General features: G+C 53.7%; 2 protein-coding genes across 2 annotated transcripts; both read left to right on the top strand.

Annotated features, from left to right (window-relative positions):
• The first annotated feature begins 129 nt into the window (after positions 1–129).
• On the top strand, positions 130–4,212 carry LOC138811461 (arylsulfatase L-like). The gene is made up of 4 exons (XM_069999181.1): positions 130–551; positions 1,734–1,870; positions 3,844–4,056; positions 4,193–4,212. The coding sequence occupies exons 1-4, from the start codon at positions 226–228 to the stop codon at positions 4,210–4,212; spliced, it is 696 nt and encodes a 231-aa protein (XP_069855282.1). The 5' UTR covers positions 130–225.
• A 1-nt stretch (position 4,213) lies between these two features.
• LOC138811460 (arylsulfatase D-like) lies at positions 4,214–22,308 on the top strand. The gene is made up of 7 exons (XM_069999180.1): positions 4,214–4,271; positions 4,705–5,150; positions 7,786–7,830; positions 18,604–18,673; positions 19,839–19,973; positions 20,715–20,847; positions 22,126–22,308. The coding sequence occupies exons 1-2, from the start codon at positions 4,214–4,216 to the stop codon at positions 5,034–5,036; spliced, it is 390 nt and encodes a 129-aa protein (XP_069855281.1). The 3' UTR covers positions 5,037–5,150; positions 7,786–7,830; positions 18,604–18,673; positions 19,839–19,973; positions 20,715–20,847; positions 22,126–22,308.
• The last annotated feature ends 1,872 nt before the right edge of the window (positions 22,309–24,180 follow it).

The raw sequence follows: 24,180 nt of genomic DNA, 5'->3' as shown, positions 1-24,180 counted from the left end.
ATCCATCCACCCATCCATCCACCCACCCATCCATCCACCCATCCATCCACCCATCCACCCATCCACCCATCCATCCACCCATCCACCCATCCATTCACTCATCCATCCATCTCTTCCCCTCCAGGCAAATGGCACCTGGGCCTCAACTGTGAGTCCCCCACTCACCACTGCCACCACCCCCTGAACCATAGGTTCGACTCCTTCTTCGGGGTCCCCTTCACCCTGATGGGGGACAGCCTGCAAGCGGAGCCCTCGGAGAAGCGAGTGCGTCTGCAAGGGCCCCTGGACCTGGGGGCGCAGCTGCTGCTGCTTTCCCTGCTCTGCCTGGCCGCTGGGAAGCTCACGGGCCTGCTGGGCCTGCGCTGGGTGCCCAGGGTGCTGGGCCCCGGATGTGGGGCCTTGCTCCTGGCCTGCACCTCCTGCCTCCTAGGTGTCTTCATCGTCCACGCCGACTGCTTCCTGATGAGGGATCACCAGGTCGTCCAGCAGCCTCTGAGGTTCGAGGCCAGCGCGGGGCTGTTCTTGCGGGAGGCTGAGGCCTTCATCCACAGGTCAGCCTGGGGCCGGGGAGGGGGACAGATGCCATCTACTAGTTCTCTATAGTCAACTGGTAGACCTTAGATCCCCGGATGTACATCCAGTAGATCTCTATAGTCAACTGTCAACCTCAAATCTCCGAATGTTCCACTAGGAGATCTCTATAGGCATCTGGTAGACCTCAGATCCCCGGATGTACATCCAGTAGATCTCTGTAGTCAACTGGTCAATCTCAAATCCCTGGATGTTCCATCAATAGATCTCTATAGACATCTGGTAGACCTCAGATCCCCTGATGTACATCTACTAGATCTCTATGGTCAACTGGTAGACCTCAGGTGCCCAGATGTATATCCAGTAGATCTCTATAGTCAACTGTCAACCTCAAATCCCCGGATGTTCCATCAATGGATCTCTATAGACATCTGGTAGTCCTCAAATCCCTGAATGTTACATCTAGTACATCTCTATAGACATCTGGTAGACCTCAGGTTCCCGGATGTTCCATCAGTAGATCTGCAGAGACATCTGGTAGACGTCAAATCCCAGGATGTTACATCCAGTAGATCTCTATAGACATCTGGTAGACCTCAGGTCCTTGGATGTTCCATCTAGTAGATCTGTAGAGACATCTGGTAGACCTCAGATCAGACCACAATCAATCATTGGTAGTATTGATCAGATCATGATCGATTATTGGTAATAACTGTTCAGATGATGTTCGATTATTGGTAATAACTGATCAGCTCATGTTCAATTATTGGTATTATCGATCAGATGATGTTCGATTATTGGTATTATCGATCACATCACGATCGAATATTGGTATTATTGATCAGATCCTGTTCGATTATTAGTAATATCTGATCAGCTCATGTTCTATTATTGGTCATATCGATCAGATGATGTTTGATTATTGGTAATAACTGATCAGATCACGATCGATTATTGGTATTTTCAATCAGATCACTATTGATTATTGGTATTATTGATCAGATCATGATCGATTATTGGTATTATCGATCACATCACGATTGATTATTGGTATTTTCGATCAGATCAGGATCGATTATTGGTATTTTCGATTAGATCAGGATCGATTATCAATCATCTGATCGATTATTGGCAATACCTGATCAGGTCGGTTATTGGTGAGGTTATTGATGATGGGGGCGGGGTCTGACGTGGGTCCGCAGGCACCAGGCCCGCCCCTTCTTCCTCCTTGTCTCCTTCCTCCACGTCCACGTCCCGCTGGTCACCTCACCCGCCTTCTGGGGCTGCAGCTCGCACAGCGCCTACGGCGACAACGTGGAGGAGCTTGACTGGATGGTGGGTGAGTGCAGGGGGGGAACTGAGGCACGGTGCGTGGGATGGGGGAAACTGAGCACGGGGGTGGGGTGAGCGGGATGGGGAAACTGAGGCACAGGGTCGGGGTGAGCGGGATGGGGAAACTGAGGCGCGGGGGTGGGGTGAGTGGGTTGGGGGAAACTGAGGCACGGAGATGGGGTGAGTGGGATGGGGGAAACTGAGGCATGGGAACGGGGTCAATGGGTTGGGGTAAATGGAGGCACGGTGCACTTGGATAAACTGAGTCACTGGGCATGTTGGGGGTCAACTGAGGCATGGTGCACTTGGGTAAACTGAGGCATGGTGCATGTTGGGTAAACTGAAGCACGGTGCATGTTCAGGGTGAACTGATGCACGGTGCATTTGGGTAAAGTGAGTCACTGGGTATTGGGGTAAACTGAGGCACGGTGTATTTGGGTAAACTGAGTCACTGGGCATGTTGGGTAAACTGAGGCATGGTGCATGTTGGGTAAACTGAGGCACTGGGCATATTGTGTAAACTGAGGCATGGTGCATGTTGGGTAAACTGAGGCACGGGGACGAGGTGAGTGGGTTGAGTAAACTGAGGCACTGGGATGGGGGTAAACTGAGGCCCAGTGAGCATTGGGTGTAAACTGAGGCACGGTGCCTGTTGGGTAAACTGAGTCACTGGGCATTGGGGATAAACTGAAGCACGATGGAAATTTGTAAACTGAGTCACGATGCATGTTGGGTAAACTGAGGCATGGTGCATGTTGGGGGTAAACCGAGGCACGGTGGACGCTGGGGGTAAACTGAGGCACGGATCCATTGCCCCCCCCCACAGGGCGACTGCTGGCGGCGCTGGACAGTGCAGGGCTGGGGCGCCACACCCTTGTCTACTTCACGTTGGATCACGGTGCCTCGCTGGAGGCCCGGGCCTGGGGCGCCCGCCTTGGGGGTTCCAACGGCGTGCACCAGGGCGAGGGGGAAACTGAGGCAGGATGGGCGGGGCCTCCCACGCGGCCCGACCCCGCCATTGACCTTTGCCCTTCGCTCCCCCCTTGCAGGTGGCAAAGGCATGGGTGGCTGGGAGGGTGGCATCCGGGTTCCCGGGCTGGCGTGCTGGCCTGGGACGCTGCCTGCAGGGCGCCTGGTGCCTGAGCCCACCAGCCTCATGGACCTGTTCCCCACCGTGGTGCGCCTGGCCGGGGCTGGGTTCCGGCGGACAGGTAGTCGTTCGCCGGCCTGGGTCCCCACGGGGTGGGGGGGAAGGGAGGTCATCCGGGGCCTCAGGGATCCTGAGGGGGGGAGGCTGAGGCCTGCACATCCGGGTCTCTGGGGGCTCAGAAGCCTACACATCCGGGTCTCTGAGGGCTCAGACCTGCACATCCGGGTCTCTGGGGTCTCTGGAGCCTGCACATCCGGGTCTCTAAGACCCAAGACCCGGGGCTCAGGCATGGACATCCGGGTCTCTGAGGTCTCAGAAGCCTTTACATCCGGGTAACTAAGGGCTCAGGCCTGCAAATCCGGGCCTCTGAGCACTCAGAAGCCTGGATATCTGGGTCTCTGAGGACTCAGGCCTTCATATCGGGGTCTCTAAGGCATCAGGGCTGCACATCCAGGTCTCTGAGTACCTAGGCCCAGGTCTCAGTCCTGGACATCCGGGTCTCTGAGGGCTCAGGACTGCACATCTGGGTCTCTGAGGGCTCAGAAGCCTGCACATCCAGGTCTCTGGGATCTCAGGCCTGCACATCCGGGTCTCTGGGGGCTCAGAAGCATGGACATCCGGGTCTCTGAGCGCTCAGAAGCTTGGATATTCGGCTTTCTGAGGCCTCAGGCCTACACATCCAGGTCTCTAAGACCAGAGGCCTGGGTCTTAGACCTGCACATCCGGGTCTCTGAGGGCTCAGAAACCTGGACATCTGGGTCTCTGGGATCTCTGGCCTGCACATCCGGGCCTCTGAGCACTCAGAAGCCTGCACATCCGGGTCTCTACAGGCTCAAGCCTTGACATCCGGGTCTCTGGGGGCTCTGGCCTGCACATCCGAGTCTCTGAGCGCTCAGAAGCCTGCACATCCGGGTCCCGCAGGGAGGTGGACGGCGAGGACCTGATGCCCGCGCTGCTGAGGACAGCGCAGGCCGCAGGCCACAACTTCCTGCTGCACTACTGCGAGGCCCGGCTGCACGCCGTGCACTGGTTCAACCGCCCAAGTGAGTGCCTCAACCTCCGCCGGGCCCCAGGGCGGGGGAGGGAGCTGCATGCGAGCGCGCAGGGACCCGGATGCAAGGCCTGGGGTGGGAGACCTGGATGTGGGAATCCTCGGATGTGGGAATCCCGGGATGTGAGGACCTGGATGGAAGGCATGAGATGGGAATCCCCGGATGTAAGGTCCCGGATGTGAAGTCCCCGATGGGAATTCCCAGATGTGAGACTCCAGATGTGAGGTAGTGGATGAGAATCCCTGGATGTGAGGCCCCGGATGTGAGATCCCGGATGTGAGGCCTCGGATGGGAATCCCCAGATGTGAGGCCCCGGATGTGAGGTCCCAGATGGGAATCCCTGGCTGTGAGGTCCCGGATGTGAGGCCCTGCATGTGAATCCCCGGATGTGAAGTACCACATGTGAATCCCCGGATGTGAGGGCCTGGATGTGAATCCCTGGATGTGAGGTCCTAGATGGGAATCCCCGGATGTGAATACCCAGATGTGAGGTCCTGGATGGGAATCCCGGATGTAAGGTCTTGCGTGTGAATGCCCTGATGTGAATCCCCGGATGTGATGTCCTGGATGTGAATTCCCGGATGGGAATCCCCGGATGTGAGGCCCCGGATGTTACTCCTTTCTCCCCACCCCCCGCAGGCTGCACGGTGTGGAAGCTGCACTTCGCCACTCCCTGCTTCCACCCGCCGGGCTCGGGCGCCTGCCTCGGTTTCCCTGCCTGCGCCTGCTCCGGGCGGCGCATGACCCGCCACCGGCGGCCACTGCTCTTTGACCTGACGGCGGACCCGGGGGAGACCCGCCCGCTGCGGGGCCCGATGGCGACGCGCAGGCGCGTGGAGGCCGCAGTGGCCTGGATGCTGCGCACGCGCCACCCCCGCGCGGCCCCGCCCCTCGCCCTGCACACAACACCTGGAGCCTGCGCCTGCAGCCCTGCTGCGTGCCCGGACCGCTCTGCGCCTGCGACCACCTGATCCCCGACCTCTGACCCCGACCCGACCCCCAACCCCCAACTGCCCGGGGCTATGGCAGATCCTGGCCTGCGCCTCTCACATCCGGGGACTCACATCCGAGTATTAAACATCCAGGTATACTCAAATACAGAGATTCCCACATCCGGGGATTCCCACATACAGACTCTGCACATCCGGGGATTCCTACATCTGGGGATTCTCACATCCGGGGATTCTCACTTCTGGGGACTCACATCCGGGGATTCCCGGGGATGTATTCACACATCCGGAGAATCCTACATCCGGGGACTTTTACACCCGGAGAGTCTCACATCCAGAGACTCTCACATCCGGGGATTCCCACATACAGACTCTCACATACGGTGATTCTCACATCCGGAGATTCTCACATCCAGAGATTCTCACATCCAGAGATTTCCACATCCGGGGATTCTCATATCCGGGGATTCCCACTTCCAGGGATGCTCAGACCAGGGAATTCCCACATCTGGGGAAATCTCACATCCAGGGACTCTCACATCCGGGGATTCTCACATTTTTGGATTTTCACATCCGGGAATTCTCAGATCCAGGGATTCTCACATCCGGGGATTCCCACAGCCAGGGATTCTCACATCCAGGGATTCCCACATCTAGAGATTCCTACATCCCGGGATTGTCACATCCGGGGACTTTTACATCCAGAGACTCTCACATGTGGGGACTCTCACATCTGGGAACTCCTACATCTGGGGATTCCCACATCCGGGGATTTTCACATTCAGAGAGTCTCACATCATGGGATTCTCAGACCCAGGGCTTCACATATCCTGGGACTCTCACATCCTGAGCCTCTCATCCTTGAACTCCACCTCGGGCCTCCCATCCAGGGCCTTTCCCCAGCCTCCCATCCGGAGCCCTGTCACATCCGGGCCTCTCTCCTCTAGCTTCCCACACAATAAAACCTTGTGAGCACCGTACCGCACGGCAGGGTCAGCGGTCACGGGGGTCAGAGGCCGGGCACTGGTCCTGCCTTCCATTTCAGGTCATTTCCAGTTGTTGCTAGCATACAGGGCTGGTCCTGCCTTCCATTTGAGGCCATTTCCGGTCATTGCTATGGTATAGGACTGGTCCCGCCTTCCATTTCAGGCCACTTCCAGTAGTTGCTAGGGTATAGGACTAGTCCCACCTTCCATTTCAGGTCATTTCCGGTCGTTGCTAGGGTATAGGACTGCTCCCACCTTCCATTTCAGGCCACTTCCGGTCATTGCTAGGGTATAGGACTAGACCCACCTTCCATTTCCGGTCACTTCCAGTCGTTGCTAGGGTATAGGACTAGTCCCACCTTCCATTTCAGATCATTTCTGGTGGTTGCTAGGGTATAGAACTAGTCCTGCCTTCCATTTCAGGCCATTTCCGGTGGGTTGCTAGGATACAAGCTTGGTCCCGCCCTCCTCCAGGACGTCCCACCACCTAGATTCACACCTGATTGGCTTATTCCATGAAAGGCCCTCCCTCACTTTCCTAATTCCCTTGTCATTGATCCAGCTGTAAGACACGCCCCTTAGCCCCCCCACAAATCCAACTCGCTGCTGATTGGACCTCACACCACAGTCCTGCTCCTAAATACGTGAACTCGGATTCAGATTGGCCCAGCGGGATTGGAGATGTGGGGTACCTGGATGTTGGACCACTCTGGGGGGGGTGGTTGGGTGGATGGATGGGTGGATGACCAGGCCTGCAAACTCTTCCCCTTCTGTGCCTGTCCCAGGGGACCCCAATGACCTCTCCAGGGATTGACCCAGGTGGGCCTATAGCTCCTTATTGCAGTAGGATAAGTCGAGGTCGGAGGTCTGTGTCTCCCTAGGCCTAGGATGCATTGCACCTGCATGATATCCAGGTCTTCTCTGGAGGGAGGGCCCCATTGGCTTCCCCGGGGACTCCTCCAGCCGCACCCCCTGCTCTGATTGGCTGACACGCCTGTCTCCCACCCAGGGAAGCTGCGGGTCCAGTTCGGCCTCTTCCTTGGGTGAGGTTAAAAGGCAGGGGGTGCTGTCCATCATCTCTGGGCCCCATCCCCTGCCAAGCCAATAGCTGGAGACTCGATCTGTGTGAAGCCACGCCCCTTCGTGGCTAGTTCTGTGGACTCTGTTTATGCCCATCACCCAGAGGTCCCGCCCACTAGTGAATGTATGGGCGTAGGGGCTGTCCTTCACTTCCAGGTCCCGCCTCCTGGCTGTTGGAAGGCCACAGGGGCTGTCTGTCTCTTCCAGGTCCTGCCCCTGGCTGTTGGAAGGCCATAGGGGCTGTCTGTCACCTCCAGGCCCCGCCCCCTGGCTGTTGAAAGACCACAGGGGCTGTTTGTCTCCTCCAGGTCCCACCCTCTGGTTGTTGTGTGGACATTTGTCCTGTCTGTAACCTTCAGGCCACGCCCCCTTGCAATTAGATGGCCACACGGGCTGTCATTCACCTCCAGGCCACGCCTCCTACGCCATCTTACGTCATGTCAAGCCGAGGCCCCGCCCACAAGTGACTGACGGGACGCTCTAGCTGTCCATCACAATCCTGTCCCACCCAGCGCCTGTCTCCACACTGCACAGACGCCAGAGGGGAAGGAAACGCTGCCTGGGCGTGCGCACCGCTCATGTGCAGGGAGTGGCTCCAAAGGGGTGGAGCCTACGCATGCACAATGGAAAGATGGGTTGGGCAGACAGGCCTGACAGCGCGCATGCACACTTTATGTTGATTTTATTCGTCCTTCCCCCTCCAGGCTCCTTCGTCCACTTCTGATTCCACCTGCTGCTTGAGGCCCCAGGTTCGAATCCAGCCTCACACCGGGGAGGGGCCTGGTGGGGGAGGGGAGGCACAAGCTGCTGCCACCCGCGGGGGATCATGTGAGGCCCCGCCCCGCGCCTCTCCTCATCCGAGCACCCTGGGAGGGGGCGGTTCCCACCTGCATCCTGGCCCGCGCCCCGGAAGCAGCGTCTGCGACCTCCAGACTAGAAGTAGGTGATGGCGGCACCCACCAGGGCCACGACCACCACGGACACGATGGGGGACACGACATGGGCCAGCGCGCTGCCTGGAGGGGGCGGGACTGGATCCGGAAGTGCGGGGGAGAACACACCCGGGAAGGGCAGTGGAGCGTCTCCCTGCAACTTCCGGTCGGGAAGTGCCCAGAAACAGGAAGCGAGCCAAGGTGAAGGGGGGGGACAAGGGTGCCTGACCGGAAGTGCTATCACAGCCTTTACTGGAAGTGTCCATGAACAGGGACCGGAAGTGCCCATAGTCAAGACCAGAAGTTGTTATATACTAGGGACCGGAATTCTCCACAGTCAAGACCGGAAGTTCCTACACACTAGGGACTGGAAGTGCCCTTCCAATCAGGACCGGAAGTGCCTTTCCCATCAGGACCGGAAGTTTCTATACACTAGGGACCAGAAATCACCAGTCAGGATGGAAAGTTCCTATGTACTAGGGACTGGAAATCTCCACAGTCTAAGCCGGAAGTTCCTATACACTAGGGACCAGAAGTTCCCATAGTCAATACCAGAAGTTCTTATACACTAGGGACCGGAAGTTCCTCTACACTAGGGACTGAAAGTGCCCTTTCAATCAGGACCAGAAGTTCCTATACACTAGGGACCGGAAGTGCCCTTCCAATCAGGACTGGAAGTTCCTGTACACTTGGACCAGAAGTCCCCATAATCAAGACCAGAAGTTGTTATATACTAGGGACCAGAAGTCTCCACAGTGAACACCGGAAGTTCTTATACACTAGGGACTGGAACTCCCCATCGTCAGGGCCGGAAGTGCCCATAGTCAGGACCGGAAGTTCCTATATACTAGGGACCAGAAGTGCCCAGTCAAGACCGGAAGTTCGTATATACTAGGGACCGGAAGTGCCTTTCCAATCAGGACCGCAAGTTCCTATACACTAGGGACTAGAAGTCCCTAGTCAGAACTGGAAGTTGTTATATACTAGGGACCGGAAGTTCCCAATCAGGACTGGAGGTTCCAATACTCTGGACCGGAAGTTCACATACTGTCAGGAGTGGAAGTTCTCATGCAGGCTGGAAGTCCCAAGACAATCTGTACTGGAAGTCCCCAGGAACTCAGAGACCGGAAGTTCCTTTTCTCTCCGGACCGGAAGTTCGCACTGAGACCGGAAGTGGAGGCGGCAGCGGTCCGGAAGGCTGTGGGTCACACCCGGGCCCAGATCACGAGGGAACGGAAGTGGGGCGGTCGAGGGGGCGGGACTTACCTTGGGGGGGGTCTCCGTGGATCACATGTTCATTGCCAGCACCTGGGGGAGAGGGGGAGGAGAGACGCGGCCCTGGGAGCTCGGCCTCCACATCTGGGTCCCTACATCCGGGTTCCCTACATCCAGGTTCCCTACATCCGGGTCCCCACATCTGAATTCCTACATCCGGGTCCTTCCATGCAGGTCCTTACATCTGGGTCCTTACATCCGGTCTCTACATCCAGGTCCCTACATCCGGGTTCCTTACATCCGGGTCCCTACTTCTGGGTCCCTACATCCGGGTCCTTACATCCAGGTTCCCTACATCCAAGTCCCTACATCCAGGTCCCTACATCCCTTCCTCCTCATTCGCATCTTCTACATCCGGGTCTCCTCCCCCTGCCTTGGTTTCCCCGTCTTACCGTGTGAGCCTCCATAGCCTCCACCGCCACCTGTGAACAGAGGGGGCGGGGTCAGCCCGGGTTCCCTACATCTGGGTCCTTACATCGGGGTACTCACATCCGGGTCCCTACATCCGTGATCCCATGTCTGGGTCCCTACATCTGGGCCTCTACATCCGGGTCTCCACACTGGGGTCTCCACATCCGGGTCTCTACATCCGGGTCTCCACACTGGGGTCTCCACATCCGGGTCTCCTCATCCAGGTCTCCACACTGGGGTCCCTACATCCGGGTCTCTACATCCAGGCTTCTACATCCGGGTCCCTACATCCGGATCTCTACATCTGGGCCTCCTCACTGGGGTCTCTACATCCGCGTCTCTACACTGGAGTCTGCACATCCGGGTCTCCATACTAGGGTCTCTACATCCGGGTCTCCACACTGGGGTCCCTACATCCGGGCCTCTACATCTGGGTCTCCACACTGGGGTCTCTACATCCAGGCTTTCATATCCAGGTCCCTACATCTGGGTTTCCATGTCTGGGTCCCTACATCCGGGTCCCTAAATCCGGGCCTCCACACTGGGGTCCCTAAATCTGGGCCTCTACATCCGGGCCGCTCCATCCCCAGCCTCCACATCCGGGCCTCCCCCCCTTCCATGTCCTCATCTCCTGCGCCTGGCGGGGGTCGGGGCTGGGGTGGAGGCCGGCATCGGGGCGGGAGGTGATGTCTGCGGGGAGAGAGCAAGGGAAGATGGAGGCCGGCCTCCCCCCCTTACCCCCTTCCTTCCCCTGATCCCTGACTCCCCTGACTCCTCCTGACCCGCCCACCTCCATCCCGACCCGGGGGTCGCGACCTGGGCGGGTTGAGCAGCTGCGGGTACAGCCCTGTGTGCCAGGAGTGGGCCATGCCTCAGCTTCCCCACCCTGAGTGGGCCTGGTGTGGGGAAGGGGGGAGGACCCCACTCACCTGAGCTGGGCTTCGGGGTGGGATCTGCGGGCAAAGAGAGAGAGGGTGGTGACCCGTGACCTCCCCTGACCCCTCCCTGACCCCCCCTGACCCCTGAACCCAAGGCCTCAGTGGGTGGCAAAGGGTCACATGGGATTCAGGCCCACACCTGGATCAAGGCCCCACATGAGGCCTAGCGGCCAGGGTGAAGCCATGGGGGGGAAAGGTGAGAGGTCAGGACTCACTGGGTCATCCAGGGCGTCGGCGAGGTCAAAGTCAGCCTGGCCTGAGGGGGGAAGAGGATGGGTGCTGGGGACGGACGGACGGATGGGGAGACAGACAGACACAGAGACGAACAGACAGACAGACCGAGAGGATGACACACGGACAGACAGACAAGGGATGGACAGATGATCAAGACAGGACAGACAGATGACAGACAGAAGAAGCAGATGGACAGCCAGGTGGACAGAACAAGAGGCAGACAGACAGAGAGGAAGACATGGACAGAGAGGAGACAGACAGACAGACACAGGACAGATAGACCCAGACAGAGAGACTGAGAGGCAGGCAGACAGACAGACAGACAGACACAGAGATGGACAGACAGACAGACCAAGAGGATGACACATGGACAGACAGACAGACAGAGCCAGAGGCAGATGGACAGACAGACAGACAATGAGACAGACAGAGAGGAGACGGACAGACACATGGACAGATAGGGGCCCAGACACAGATGGACCTGCAGACAGACAGAGACAGACAGATGCAGAGACCGAGGGACAGAAAGACAGACAGACAGACAGACAGACAGAGAAGGGATGGATGACCAAGACAGAACGAATAGATGGACGGACAGACAGACAGGAGAAGCAGATGGGCAGCCAGGTGGACAGAAAGACCAAGAGGCAGACAGACAGACTGCGAGGAGACAGACAGCCAGACAGACCGAGAGGAGATGGACAGACTGACAGAAGCAGATGGACAGAGACACAGACAGACAGACTGAGACACAGATGGACAGACAGACAGACAAACAGACACAGAGACAGACAGGCCAACAGGACCAGGCCCTGGCCTCCAACAACCTGGCCCGACCTGAAAATCCACTGCCACCTCCCCACCCCACAACCCCAGCCCAGCCCCACGCCCTGAGGGGGGGGACCCGAAACCACCAGGAGAGGGGGGGAAACTAGAAACCACCAAAGAGGGACAACTGGAAACCACCAAACTGGGGAGGGAACTAGAAACCACCAAGGTGGGGGAACTAGAAACCACCAAAAAGGAGAGAACTAGAAATCACCAAGGGAAGAAATAGAAACCACCAAGGGGGGAGAACAAGAAACCACCAAAGAGAGTGGGGGAACTAGAAACCACCAAGGCCTCACCCCGGCCTCCTGGGCCCAGGCCGCAGAGCAGGGCGGCCAGCAGCAGCAGCAGCAGCAGCACAGGTCCTCCTTGAAACTTACAAGGCTATGGTCAAAGTCACCCTAAGCAGGAAAGTCCTTGAAACCCCTGTCCAAATTCAGTGCCAACAAAGCCAGAAGTAGAGCCGTGTGGCTTCACTAGTTGAGGCTAGCCTTGAGAAAAGCAGTTCATGGACTGTGCCCAGATCCTGAGTTCAAGGTCTGGGACTGCCAACAAACAGACATACACAACAATCTGTGCAGCCATCCAGCTAAAGCACGTCACCCTCTTGTCCCCAACTGAATTGGACAGAGTTCCCTGGGAAAGGGGCTGGGGGAGCCACTGTCATCTTGACTCTGCCCATTCTGCATGCATCACAGGATTCCGGCCACACCCCCATTATTTCATGGTTCTTTTTGACCAATGGGATACAAGAATAGTGGTCATGCCCACATTCCATGCTGCCTGGTAGATGGACTAGGCTCTATTAGAACACTCGGAGGCTGAGATCCACAGGGGGAAAATCCTGCCACAGGAGCATGGGCCCGCTGCAGGCACCCGGGCCACCAGGCAGCTCAGTGACAGACTGAGCTGGAGCCACAGGCCCTCTGCCCCATGAGCTGCCACCACAGCATGCATGGGGATGGGAAGAGGGACACATGGGCATCTGAAAAGAAAATCTGCTTCCTCCATGACCTACCTGATGAGGTGGACTTCCAGAGTCCAACAGGTGAGCTCCACCATTGATGCAGCCAGCTTTCGGCACACATCCGAACCATCGAGGAGTCCCTCATGGTGTGTAAAGAGTAGAGGTTGGTCTTGAGTGAGCTGTGTTGGGAGAAAGTCCAGTGCATGCACTGGCTGTCCCAGGAGAACATGGAGAAGAGGACAGTGCTGTGGGAGCTGCTGTTGCTCCTCACAGGGGAAGGCACAGACAGCAGTCTCCAGATGCCAGCACAGGCTGAGCTCCCCACCACCAGCACTGCTTCAGATGCCTCAGGGCCTGTGGTAGGTGAAATGAGGGAGGAGCAGAAAGGTTTTGAAGAATTGCAACTTGAAGACAGCATGGAAACTGCCAGAGGAGAGGTCAGGGTTCCCGACCCCATAGTGGACTCCCCCAAGGAGTATGTCCTGCCCCAGATGCCCCACATCCAGATCTGCCCACAGCTCCCAGGCTCAGAGAAGGAGTGCTCCCCCACTTTCTCCTGTAATCTGATGTGGATGATGACTCTCTATGTGACATACTGACTCTCATAAGCCTTGGCAGCCACCAGAAGTAGGTGGCCAGGTGGCTTTCTCTCAGGCCTCCATCAGCCGGGTGATGGGAAGGTTAAACTGGGGGTCGGGTAGGGCAGAGGCTGCCAGGAGGTGGCCCAAACTCAAGGGTTATCTAATGGTCCATTGGTGGCCAGGAAAGAGGCCCATGTTATGCTTATCACAAAGAATAAATTGTTTTCAAAGCAAAATAAAAAGCCTCCAACAAAGATTTGTTCTTCCAGTCCTGGGGCTTGAACTCAGGGGTTGGCCATTGTCCTGAGCTCTTTTTGATCAAGACTGGCACTCTACCAGTTGAGCCCCACCTCCCTTTCCAGCCTTTTCTGTGTGGAATAGAACCCAGGGCTTCAGGCATGCTAGGTGACCACTCTACCACTGAGCCACATTCTCAGCTAGAATGATTCTCCCCCCTCCCAAACCCATATGGCCATTCCTCAGATAAATAGGAAGTAGGTGGTGGTGTATGCATCAAATACCTAGGCCAGCAGCCATCAGGCTTAGTGGGAAAAGATTGTAGTGTAGAAATCTCTGATTTTGCATGCACGTGGTGTCTGTGTGTGTGTGTGTGTGTGTGCGTGTGTGTGTGTGTGTGTGTGTGTGTGTGTGTGTGTGTGTGTGTGTGTGTGAACTCAGGGCATAGGCTCTATCCCAGAGTTTTCTTGCTCAAGGCTAGTGCTCTACCACTTGAACCACAGCCCCACTTGCTTTTGGATGGTTAATTGTAGGTAAGAGTCTCAAGGGCTTTCCTGTCCAGGGTGGCTTTGAATCATGATGGGGGCCCCAAGGAAGCAAGAGTAAACACAACTCTCAAGTACTATCCCTATGGTGGGCTACTCCTGCACCCTGGGGGCCAGATGTGAAACATGCGGCCCTGTGCCATCATCCTCTAGAGTTCAATTTGGGGAAGTGACCAGAGCCAAGCTGACTTTTGCTCACCCTGATTGCTGATGCCAGAGCAGGTCTGTTCCACCCTAGGCCAAGAGAGCTCCTGGAAGCCTGGCTTACCACGGGCACAAAAAAGGGAGAGGTCAGCTCCAGGCTGAGCTAAGAGCCTTTGCCCACGGATACCCCAACTTGGCCTTACTTATCACCATAAGACCTGCCAAAGAACAACCCAAAAAAAACAAAATTGGAGCTGTGCCTCCAAGTGGTAGAGCTCTAGCATTGAACCAAAGAGCTCAGGGACAGGGCCCCCAAGCTTTGAGTTCAAGACCCAAGCTGACCTTCCCCCATAAAACACAGGTTGTCTAAATGTGAATTAGTATGATTTGTGCAGTATTTCTGAAGAATGGTGATACTGAAGAAAGCACCCTAATTCTAATGACAGCTGAACTTGTGACATACAGCTATGTGCTGAGTCCTTCACAGGGCACTATTTGCTGGGTCCTTCCCACATGGGGGTTTTGTGCGGAGTCCTCAAAAAGGTGCTGTTTGGTGAGTCATCCCAAAGGGTGCTATGTGCTGAGTCCCTGAGAAGAGTGGGCCATCCTGGGTTTTTCAAAGGGTGCTGTGTGCTGAGTCCATTACACAACGTACTGTATGCTGAGTCCCTCAAAAGGTGTGGTGAGCTACTGCATCCCAAAGGGTCCTGCTATGTGCTGAGCCCTTGCGAAGAGAGGGATGAGGTGAGTTTTTTGAGTGCTGTGCGCCGAGTCCTTTACACAGGGGGCTGTGTACTGTACTTCAAATGGTGCTGTTTGCTGATTGCTTCCACAGTATGGTATGTGCTGAGCCCTTCAAAATTGTTCTATGTGCTGATTTTTTCGAAGGGTGCTGTGCACTGGATGTTTTACACAGGGTGCTTTATACTCAGCCCTTCAAAGGGTGCTGTTTGCCGAGTACTCTACCCAGCATACTACATGCTGAGTCCTCAAAGGGAGCTGTGTGCTGAGTCCTTTACACAGGGTGCTTTGTGCTGTTTTTGGAAGTGTGCTGTGTGTTGAGTCATCCCAAAGGGTGCTATTTTCTGAGTCCTTGAGAGGTAGTTATCCCCAACACTCACACACACACACACAAACACACATACACACACAAGTTTCACTATGCACCTGCTTGGTGTGTGGAGTGGAGGGGGATGGAGGAGAGTCTCCTCCAGGGGTGGGGCTGAGGGGAGATTCGATCTCCCGGACCAGTACTGGGGGTGGGGTGTAGTGCTGAGCTGAGGTAAGGCTGCAATTGCCATGGTCTGGAAGCCTCAGGGCCCAGTCAGGGCTGCACTTGTGGCCAGGGCTGGGGGGCTGGGCCCAGGGGAGGAGGGGCAGGGCCCAGGGGCACACTTTGGTGGCAGCAATGGCCAGGGGCCCAAGGGGGTAGGGGTGTGTGCGCAGCAGGGGCGGGTTGGCCCAGGAGAGGAGTGTGGGGCAGAAACAGAGCTGGGAGAAGAGCGAGCATGAGCACAAGCACCAGTGGAAACGGCTTCAGTGGCTGGCGGCTGCTCCGATCATAGCGTGGGTCCTGGCTGGTTGCATAGAGCATGCAGAGCCTGCATGGCAGGCTATGGCCGCGTGTAGCCCCTCGGAGACATAGCAGCCATGGCAGCCTTGAGTCTGAGGTCCCGGTTAGGGGAGCACGGGAGAGTGAGCAGCTGCTGAGGCAGAGACGGCGGCCACAGGGGAGGAGGCCATTGAGGGGGCGACAGCGGCTGAGGAGAAGGAGAAGAGGCTGAGCGCTGCCCGGCCATGCACCAGCGGACACCCCCGCTCCTTCCCAACAGCACTGCCTTTCAAACATGGTGCTGCAGGCTCAGACTGGTGGAGCCTCTTGCAGTCACCTGGCGGAGATGGCGCACCCCTGTGGGGCTTGTGGCCTTGACTTGGTCCCCGCCCCGGGTCCTCAGACTCAGGTCGCGCACCCAGAGTCGCAGCCTACAGCTTCTCCCAGCAGCTCACGTGAGTGGCCGCCCTGCAGGCCAGCACCTGGCGTGACCCCTGCACCTTGTGACTCCACCACTCTACCCCTTCCACCCCATCCCCGCGGACCCTGAACCTTACCTCTCGCCTCCCCTCTCCTGTCCTACCTGCATCTCCCCAGCACCCCACAGTCCGCCCTGGCTCTGCCACAAATGCACCCCAGGGGTGGGGGTTGGAGCTGGGTGTTGACCTGGGGATCCCAACCCCATCCCTAGCATCCAGTGTCCCAGGAAAATGGGAGCTGCAGGGATGGGTGAGGAGCACCCATCCAGGGGCACCACAGAGCCCCTGGTCTGGAGCAGTGGGAGCCACACAGCCATGCATCTGCACCCTTCCTCTCCCTGGTGGGAACCTGCTGCCTTTAGTCAGAGATGGGGAGTAGCACCTCCACACCTGCCTTCTTAGATCTTTTCCTTTTTGCTGGGGAGGGGGGTGTTGGATACAGAAGATAGGCCCCCTTGCTGTGTGAGCCCTTGTTTTCTGTGCTCAGTCACCCTTTCACCTGAGGACATTCCCAGAAGAGCCCACTAGAGAGGTGAGGGCACTGGGGTCAGATAGAAAGTGGATATTTGGGAGAAACACACACCCCCTCTGAGAGACATACACCAGCCTGTACCCCCAACCCCAGCTGTCAACAGTTCTGACTGGGTGATCACATTTCCCAGCTCTGCCAGCTTCTGGTAGTGCTCCCAGTCCATCTGGTCTCCTTGTCCTCCCCAAGAATCTGCCAAGTCGCCCCAAAGTATGTAGGCTGAAAGTAGGGACTCTATCCATGTATATAGACTTTAGGACCCCATCAAAGTCCCCAACAACGCCCCCACCCCAGGTCATACACCACTCTGGAGGCACCATGACCCCCTGCTTTGTATTCTGTCCAGGCTCTGAGGAGCCATGTGTCTCGGGACTCCTTCACCCAGCGTCCTGGCCTAGGGTTTTGGTGAATGAGGAGTCAAAGCTGGATGTTCCCAAGAGGAAGGGTCTGGCAATGGAGAAAGGGGGAGGCAGGATGGTTCTGCATAATTAGAGCATTGTTCCCCTTGGGTGGTTGCCCCTGGTTCTGACAAGGGAACCCCTCTGCTCAAGCTGGTACATTGCTCAGAAGAGAAAGTAACAAACTCCAGAAAGGCACTGCTCTGAGTCTGTGTTTATGTGTTTGTGTGTGTGTGTGTGTGTGTGTGTGTGTGTGTGTGTGTGTGTGTGTGTGTGTGTGTGTGTAAGAGAGAGAGATGAGTCTTCTGTCACTGATTTAGATTTGTGTTTGTGTTTCTGTGTGTGTGTGTGTGTGTGAGTGTGTGTGTGTGTGTGTGTGTGTGTGTGTGTGTGTGTGTGTGTGTGTTTGTTGGGAGAGCAGGGAGGATGAGAACAATGAAAATATATTTAAGTCACTGGGTCTAGAAAGAGCAAAAGCATTTTATTTGTTGTTCTTTTTTCATTAATGCCCATTAGGAGACCAGCCACAATTTTTGTTTTCTCTTTCACCGTTTCATGGCTCCTTTAGGGAAGGTTTCAGTAGATGTTCCTTTCCACCTCTTTCTTCCCCTTTCCTGCAGCCCACAGTAACTCCTGGGCCTGAATGGGTCTCCCCTAGGAGGCCTGTGTGAACCAGACCAGTGTGGACACCTGCTCTTCTGTCTTCAGCCAGAAGGCTCAGGAGGCTACTGTGACAACAGCCGCACTCTTCCAGCCAGACAGTCTGCTCTGGTGTGTATAGTTGGAGCTAATTCAAGGTTGGGAATGAGTCTGCCAAACATAAATAGGGAACGAGATGGGGATAGTAGGGCAGGGGCTGTGAATCTAGGAGGGTCTGGGAAGTGACGATCGGTGTGACATGGCAGATGGTTCACCACGACCAAGGATGAGAGGGGAATCTTACCCAGGGTATTGGCGGTGTACATCTTGGCAGGGGGCTCCAGGCCCCCAATGGTGGCATGGATTCCCTCCAGGGGCAGTGCACTGGTGGGCAGTCCTCCCTGGAGTTCTGCAGACTCCAATCTGTGTCCCTCCTGGGCTGTTTCCAGCTGCGCAATGGTAGGCAAGTGTGTTCCCTCTGCTGGAGCCTACTTGGGATCAGGACATGGCAGTTACCTGAGGCTCTCTGAATGCCATTTTCTATAACCTGCTGTAGGCTGTCTGGAAGGAAAAGGGGACCACTGACTTTGGAACCCTTTAAGTTTGATTGGGACATGTGAAATGCCAGGTTTTCCAGGGTTTTTCCTTGAAGCTGGCAATTTCTACTAATGCTTGGGATTCTGGGTCAAATTAGATGGACCATTTCAGCCACCAAACAATGACGTTCAAAGCAGCACAAGCAGAGTTCCCAAGCCAGATGGTCTCCTGCTATGAACGTCGTGCCTTGACTGCCTTTCTCTGACAGCTGCCGATACTTCTCAACCTCTCTCTAGGGTGATCACTACAGTCGAGGATGTCATGGGGAGCAGAGATTGTGACCTTGTTATCTGCAGCCTACTAGCTGTGAGTAGAGACAATTCCCAGGAACTGTACTGGACTCTGGGAGATTCAGAGACCTGGGATGCCTCAGGGGTCCTATCTCTGGAACATGAAACTTGGGGGCCAGATATGGTGGACCATCCTGTCTGGCCCCAGGGAGTGGAGAGGAGGCCCCTTGAGCCAGGCTTTCACCTCAGGGCAACCTTGTTCACAGCTGAGTGGGGAATTGAGTGCCACACAGCTGGTCAGTGGCCGGACAGAGATCTTTGAGAAGATAGGCATCCCAGAGGCCCCAAAATACAGTGAGTACATCATGGCTCACATCCTTGGAACCAAAACAGTTAAGTGCGGTGGCACCAGGAGGGTGGGAAGAGGGAGGAGGTAGAACTGTTGGAGAGCTACATCAGGCTTTGCCCTCACCCAGGATGCTTACCTGAATTGGATGGGACTTTTCTGTAGTATTGTCATAGACAGATGCTCATTCGTTTATCCAACAAACCGTTACAGTGTGTGCCAGGTCTTGGTGGGGGAAGAGGAGGGGGTCATACACGATGAAAGGTTCCAGTGCTGGTTCCACAGCACATGAAGAAATCGTGCAACAAGTGTAGGATTATGAAACAAAACAAGGCTTTCTTTCATCATTAACCTATCCCCATGAGGAAGGGGATCCTTCACTGTATTCAGTCTTGCAGCTGGGGAAAATGAGGCATTGAGAAGCCAAGTGACCTACTCTTGACTTCCAGCTGACAGGAAGCTCAGCCTGACTTCTCTGCCATACTTCCTAGGACAGTGGGTGTTATTCAGTCCACTTCTTGTGGTGGGACTTCCACTTTTTCATTTTTGAGGCTTGAATTTGAGGCCTGGATGCTGTGCCTGAGCTCCTTAGATCAAGGCTAGCGCTCTACCACATGAGCCACAGCATCACTTCCGGTTTTCTGTTGGTTCTTTGAGTATAAGAGTCTCACAGACATTCCGGTCTGGGATAGCTGTGAACCATGATCTTCATATCTCAGCCTCCTTTGTAGTTACGATTATAGGTCTGAGCCACCAGCACCTGGCTTAAGTGTAATTCTGGCCCTCTCTTCCTCTTTCTTTCTCTCTCACCCCCTCCTCCCCCTCTCCTCTCTCCCTCTCTTTTTCTCTCCCCACTCTTTCCTTCTCTCTCTATCCCTCTCTCTTTCTCTTTCAGGAACTGGTTGAATAGGTGCTGGAGGAGGTGGCCCAGCATCCCCATGTGGCTGGAACCCAAGGTGTCCCTCTCATTCTGGAGGTGGGCTGAGGGTCAGGAGCTGTTTTGCTCAGCCTGTTGAACTAGCTTCATGAGGTAAGCCCCTCTGTACCCCGGCTAGACTTTGATGGCTATTCATTGTCCATCCCTTGATTCCTTCCTCACATCCCTCTGCTACACCGTTGAAGGAAAGTGGATGAGGAGATGTTGCCTTGTCCCCCTGCCCAGCACGATCCCGGGACTCTGACCCATACCCCCACCTATCTGGTCAGGGCCTGGCTATAAGACAATGAAAACACTCCTTGTCTACTACCCTTTGCTGGCGAGTGTAGTTTTGGTTAGGGGAGTGGGGTGCAGAGGAAAGTGCCCAGACCTGACACCTCCCGGAGGACATTTGTTCTTGTGACAGAGCCAAGTCATTGCTATGGATAAGGAGGAAGCCGCATGGTGGTGGTCAGAAGCTCATGGCTCCCACCCATCATCCTGGCTGTTCGGGAGGCTGAGGTTTGATGGTCATGACTCAGAGCCAGGCCGGGCAGGAAAGTCCAGGAGATTCTTATCTCCCATAAACTACCTCCCTCCCCAAACCCACACACAAGCCAGATGTGCTGTGGCTCAAGTGGTAGAGCCACAGCCTTGAAAAAAGAATCTCAGGGATAACACCCAGACCCTGAATCCAAGTCCTAAGACTAACACAATCATAAAATAAATGAACAGTGTACAACTTTTATCTGACTACCAAGAAAGATGGATACAGTTTTCTTCTGTACTTGTAGCCAAAGGTAAGGGGCTCCCCTTGATGTTCCCCTAAACCTCTCTTCTCCTTTATATGTCCAGGCTTAGGTTGCAGGACAGAATTCGGATCATCCCCCTGGATGTGACCTTAGCTACCCTTCCCCAAACACCTTCCTTGGGGTCAGGATCCTGGATACACTCCCTGCTGGGAGGATGAGGCACTGCAGAGATGAGGGTAGGTATCCCCAACACACTCTCTCTCTCTCTCTCTCTCTCTCTCTCTCTCTCTCTCTCTCTCTCTCTCTCTCTCTCTCTCTCTCTCTCTCTCTCTCACACACACACACACACACACACACACACACACACAAACACAAATACCCCTAAGCCAACTCAGACTAGCCTTTTCCAAAGACACTTTATCTCCTTGGATTAACTGACCTAAGAGAGAATTTTGATCCCCTGTAATTGATTATTTTAACTTGGGCTTGCTAGATGACAGGAGATAAACAGGAGCAAAAAGAAAAAAACCAACATTTGGTGCCCATCACCTGGTGCTCAGGCTCATGCCTGTCATACTGGCTACTCCAGATGCTGAGATCTGAGGATCACAGTTTGAAGCCAGCTATAAGCTGGACAGCCCGTGAGGAGACTACTCTCCATGGAACCACCAAAAAGCTAGAAGTGGAGCTGTGGCTCAAGTGGTAGAGCACCAGCCTTGAGCAATAAAACTCAGAGAGCAGCTCCCAGATCCTCAGTTCAAGCCCACACAAAGAAATGGCCCCATCTTGTTGCCCACACATTGCCAGGGCCTCAAGCCCCCTCTCATGGGGTGTGATACAACACCTGTCCCTGGGTGGTGTATCAGGGCCTCCAGAGATCTGGTGGTGGAATCCAGGCCTTTCCCTTCATGCACTCTCAACCCACACTGGCTGGAATGCAGAGCCTGACAAGCCAGCAGCCTGCAGAGTGGAGAGGCTCCTGCTCTGCCAAGGTGATCGGAATGGTCTTCTTGGAGGCAGCACTTGAAAAGGGGGTCTTGCTTAACAAGGAGTATCTGACAGGAAGCACAGAGTACAAAGGTGCTGAATATGATGGGCAACACAGCAGAGTATGTTCATTTCTAGCCAGGGCTGCTGTTGAGAGACTCGGTATAGATGTGTGACTTGGTATAGATGTTGGAGACTGTCCTGAGACAGCCTGAGGGGTCATAGAAGAACAGCTATCCAGGGCTGAGATTGTGTCTTAGAGGTAGAGGGCTCACCTAGCATGCAAGAAAGCATGGGTTGGATTCCTAGGTCTTGCATACACAGAAAAAGGTGGACGTGGCACCATGGCTCAGGTGAAAGAGTGCTCCCCTAGAGACAAAGAAAGTCGGGGACAGCGCTGGGGCCCTGATGTCAGGCCCTAGGGCTGTCACCATAAAACAGTTCTCCCAGGGACCTTTGTGACAGTTGGATGGCTATGCCCTGAAGCTCTCAGTAGGTCCATCCATGCTTTGTGTCTCCTTTGACAGAGGGGAGCTGGATACTCCTTCTGCCATGGGCACCCCTGGGCCCGGTTATCAGCAACCCTCCCAACGTCTTCCACCGGGACATGGAGCAGCTGGCCCCAGCAAAAAGTATATGCCTATAGGGTAATATTTTGAAGAGTGCATTGGAAATATTCTAAATATAATAATTAAGTTGAGCAATTTCACATTGACAGTAATTAACTAGAATAATTTAATGCTAATTGGACAAGTTTGTCTTTCTAAATAAACAAAACCTATTTCTCCTTTTACTTTATCAGGGAAATATCTGAGCAAAAAATGGAAATAAACATATGACTCTATAACAACTGGAATGAATTTTTGCCTTTTTATTAGCAAACATTAACTTTACACAGTATTTTATTGTGTTATACACATATGTCCATATAATGTAGCTTGCTAAATTTCATTCCTTTTATTAATTTCATTAGCCTATTTTTATACTTATGTTTTATTATGTCATACCAACATATTGAATATTTGAACATATTTACTGCACAGTATTTCTCTTCATCTCCTCTCTTACTTTTTTCCAAATTAAATCAGCTCTATCTTTTACACCTGGGTTATTCATTTTATTTTCTGGGTTATTCATATTTTCATATGAGAAATCTAGTATTTGTTTTTTACAGTATGGATAATTTCTTTAATATGAATGTTTCCAGTTCTATTTTTTTATTTTGAAAATACTGTACAGAGGGGTTCAATTTACATGGACAAGATAATGAGTATATTTCTTATCAAGCATTGTACCCTCCTCCTTTGTTTCCCCTTCCCATCCCTTCCCATCCTTCCCCCACCCCCCCCACCCAATCCTCCCCGCCCCCCTTTCCCGCACGAAAGTTGTAAAGTTCGTTTTCGACATAACGACTTGTACATCTCATTGTTGCAATGGGTCCCCCTGTATCCCTATTTAAACGATTTGTTTTTCCCCTTCCCCTCCACAAATTATACCGACATCAGATACAGTGAAAGCAGGGGTTATACTGTGGGGGAGGGACATACAAAGCAACAAAGAAATAATCTTATAAATGTGTAAGAAACAATCGCATGAAAGAAAAAAAAAACATTTGAATACATATCTTAGGGTTCATTTCCCTAACATCACCTTATCTGACCTTTTCTGCTTGACTCAGACATATACTAGATATTGCATGGGACCTATGTTTCTTTGGGCCTGGCTTACTTCACTTAATATAATTTTTTCCAAGCCTTTCCATTTCCTAACAAATGGGGCAATGTCATTCTTTCTGATGGATGCATAGAATTTCATCGTGTATATATACCACATTTTCTTGATGCATTCATCTACTGAGGGGCACCTGGGTTAGTTCCATATCTTAGCTATAGTAATTAATGCTGCAATAAATATAATCGTGCTGGTAGCTTTAGTGTGGTCTTATTGGTAAACATTTGGGTAAATACCCAAAAGTGGGATTGCTGTGTCATAGGGGAGCTCTATGTGGAGTCTTTTGAGGAACTTCCATACTACTTTCCAAAGTTCTATCTATTTTCTTGAAGATGATATTATTTCATAATTATGTGTGGCTAAATAGTATATCATTGTGTATATGCATATATGTATTACAATTTCTTTCTTCAATGAGTGATTAGGGAAAATGTAGGTTGATTCTGTAGTTACTTATTTTTTTATGTGAGAGAAGGAAGGATGCATATAATGATGCTTGGAATGAGAAACATTCTCTTTAAGCAGGCACTCTCATATTTGAAACATCCTCTCAGCTACTCTTTCATCAGTATTTTAATAGTGAATTGAATTAAAAGAATAAAATTTATCTACTTTTGCAAAGATGTTTTTTTCAGTACCTATAATATTTTTATTATAATGTTATGTTTACTATGTCATGTGAGTATGGGGATGTATGTGAAGATGAAAATCTAGGAATGTTTGTATACGTAGCTGACTCAAAGGAAACAATGTATGTGAGATACAGGATTCAAATAAAAGTTTGAGACCTGTAAGTTGCTAAATTGATGTATATGTCCAGTTTGTGGTGTGTGATTTCAAGATCACATTTT

The sequence above is a fragment of the Dipodomys merriami genome, unplaced genomic scaffold (genome assembly GCF_024711535.1).
Source record: "Dipodomys merriami isolate MVZ:Mamm:240054 unplaced genomic scaffold, mDipMer1.0.p SCAF_53, whole genome shotgun sequence".
Taxonomy (NCBI): Eukaryota; Metazoa; Chordata; class Mammalia; order Rodentia; family Heteromyidae; genus Dipodomys; species Dipodomys merriami.
This window is presented reverse-complemented; position numbering and strand designations above follow the sequence as displayed.

What these genes read in the sequence shown, in the direction of transcription:
- LOC138811461 (XM_069999181.1), top strand. Translation starts at nt 226, where the DNA reads ATGGGGGACAGCCTGCAAGCGGAGCCCTCGGAGAAGCGAGTGCGTCTG. An exon ending in GGAGCTTGACTGGATGGTGG is followed by an intron (nt 1,871 to 3,843) that starts GTGAGTGCAGGG and finishes GGGTCTCTACAG; the next exon opens with GCTCAAGCCTTGACATCCGG. An exon ending in GCACTGGTTCAACCGCCCAA is followed by an intron (nt 4,057 to 4,192) that starts GTGAGTGCCTCA and finishes CCGGGATGTGAG; the next exon opens with GACCTGGATGGAAGGCATGA.
- LOC138811460 (XM_069999180.1), top strand. Translation starts at nt 4,214, where the DNA reads ATGGGAATCCCCGGATGTAAGGTCCCGGATGTGAAGTCCCCGATGGGA. An exon ending in CCCGATGGGAATTCCCAGAT is followed by an intron (nt 4,272 to 4,704) that starts GTGAGACTCCAG and finishes CACCCCCCGCAG; the next exon opens with GCTGCACGGTGTGGAAGCTG.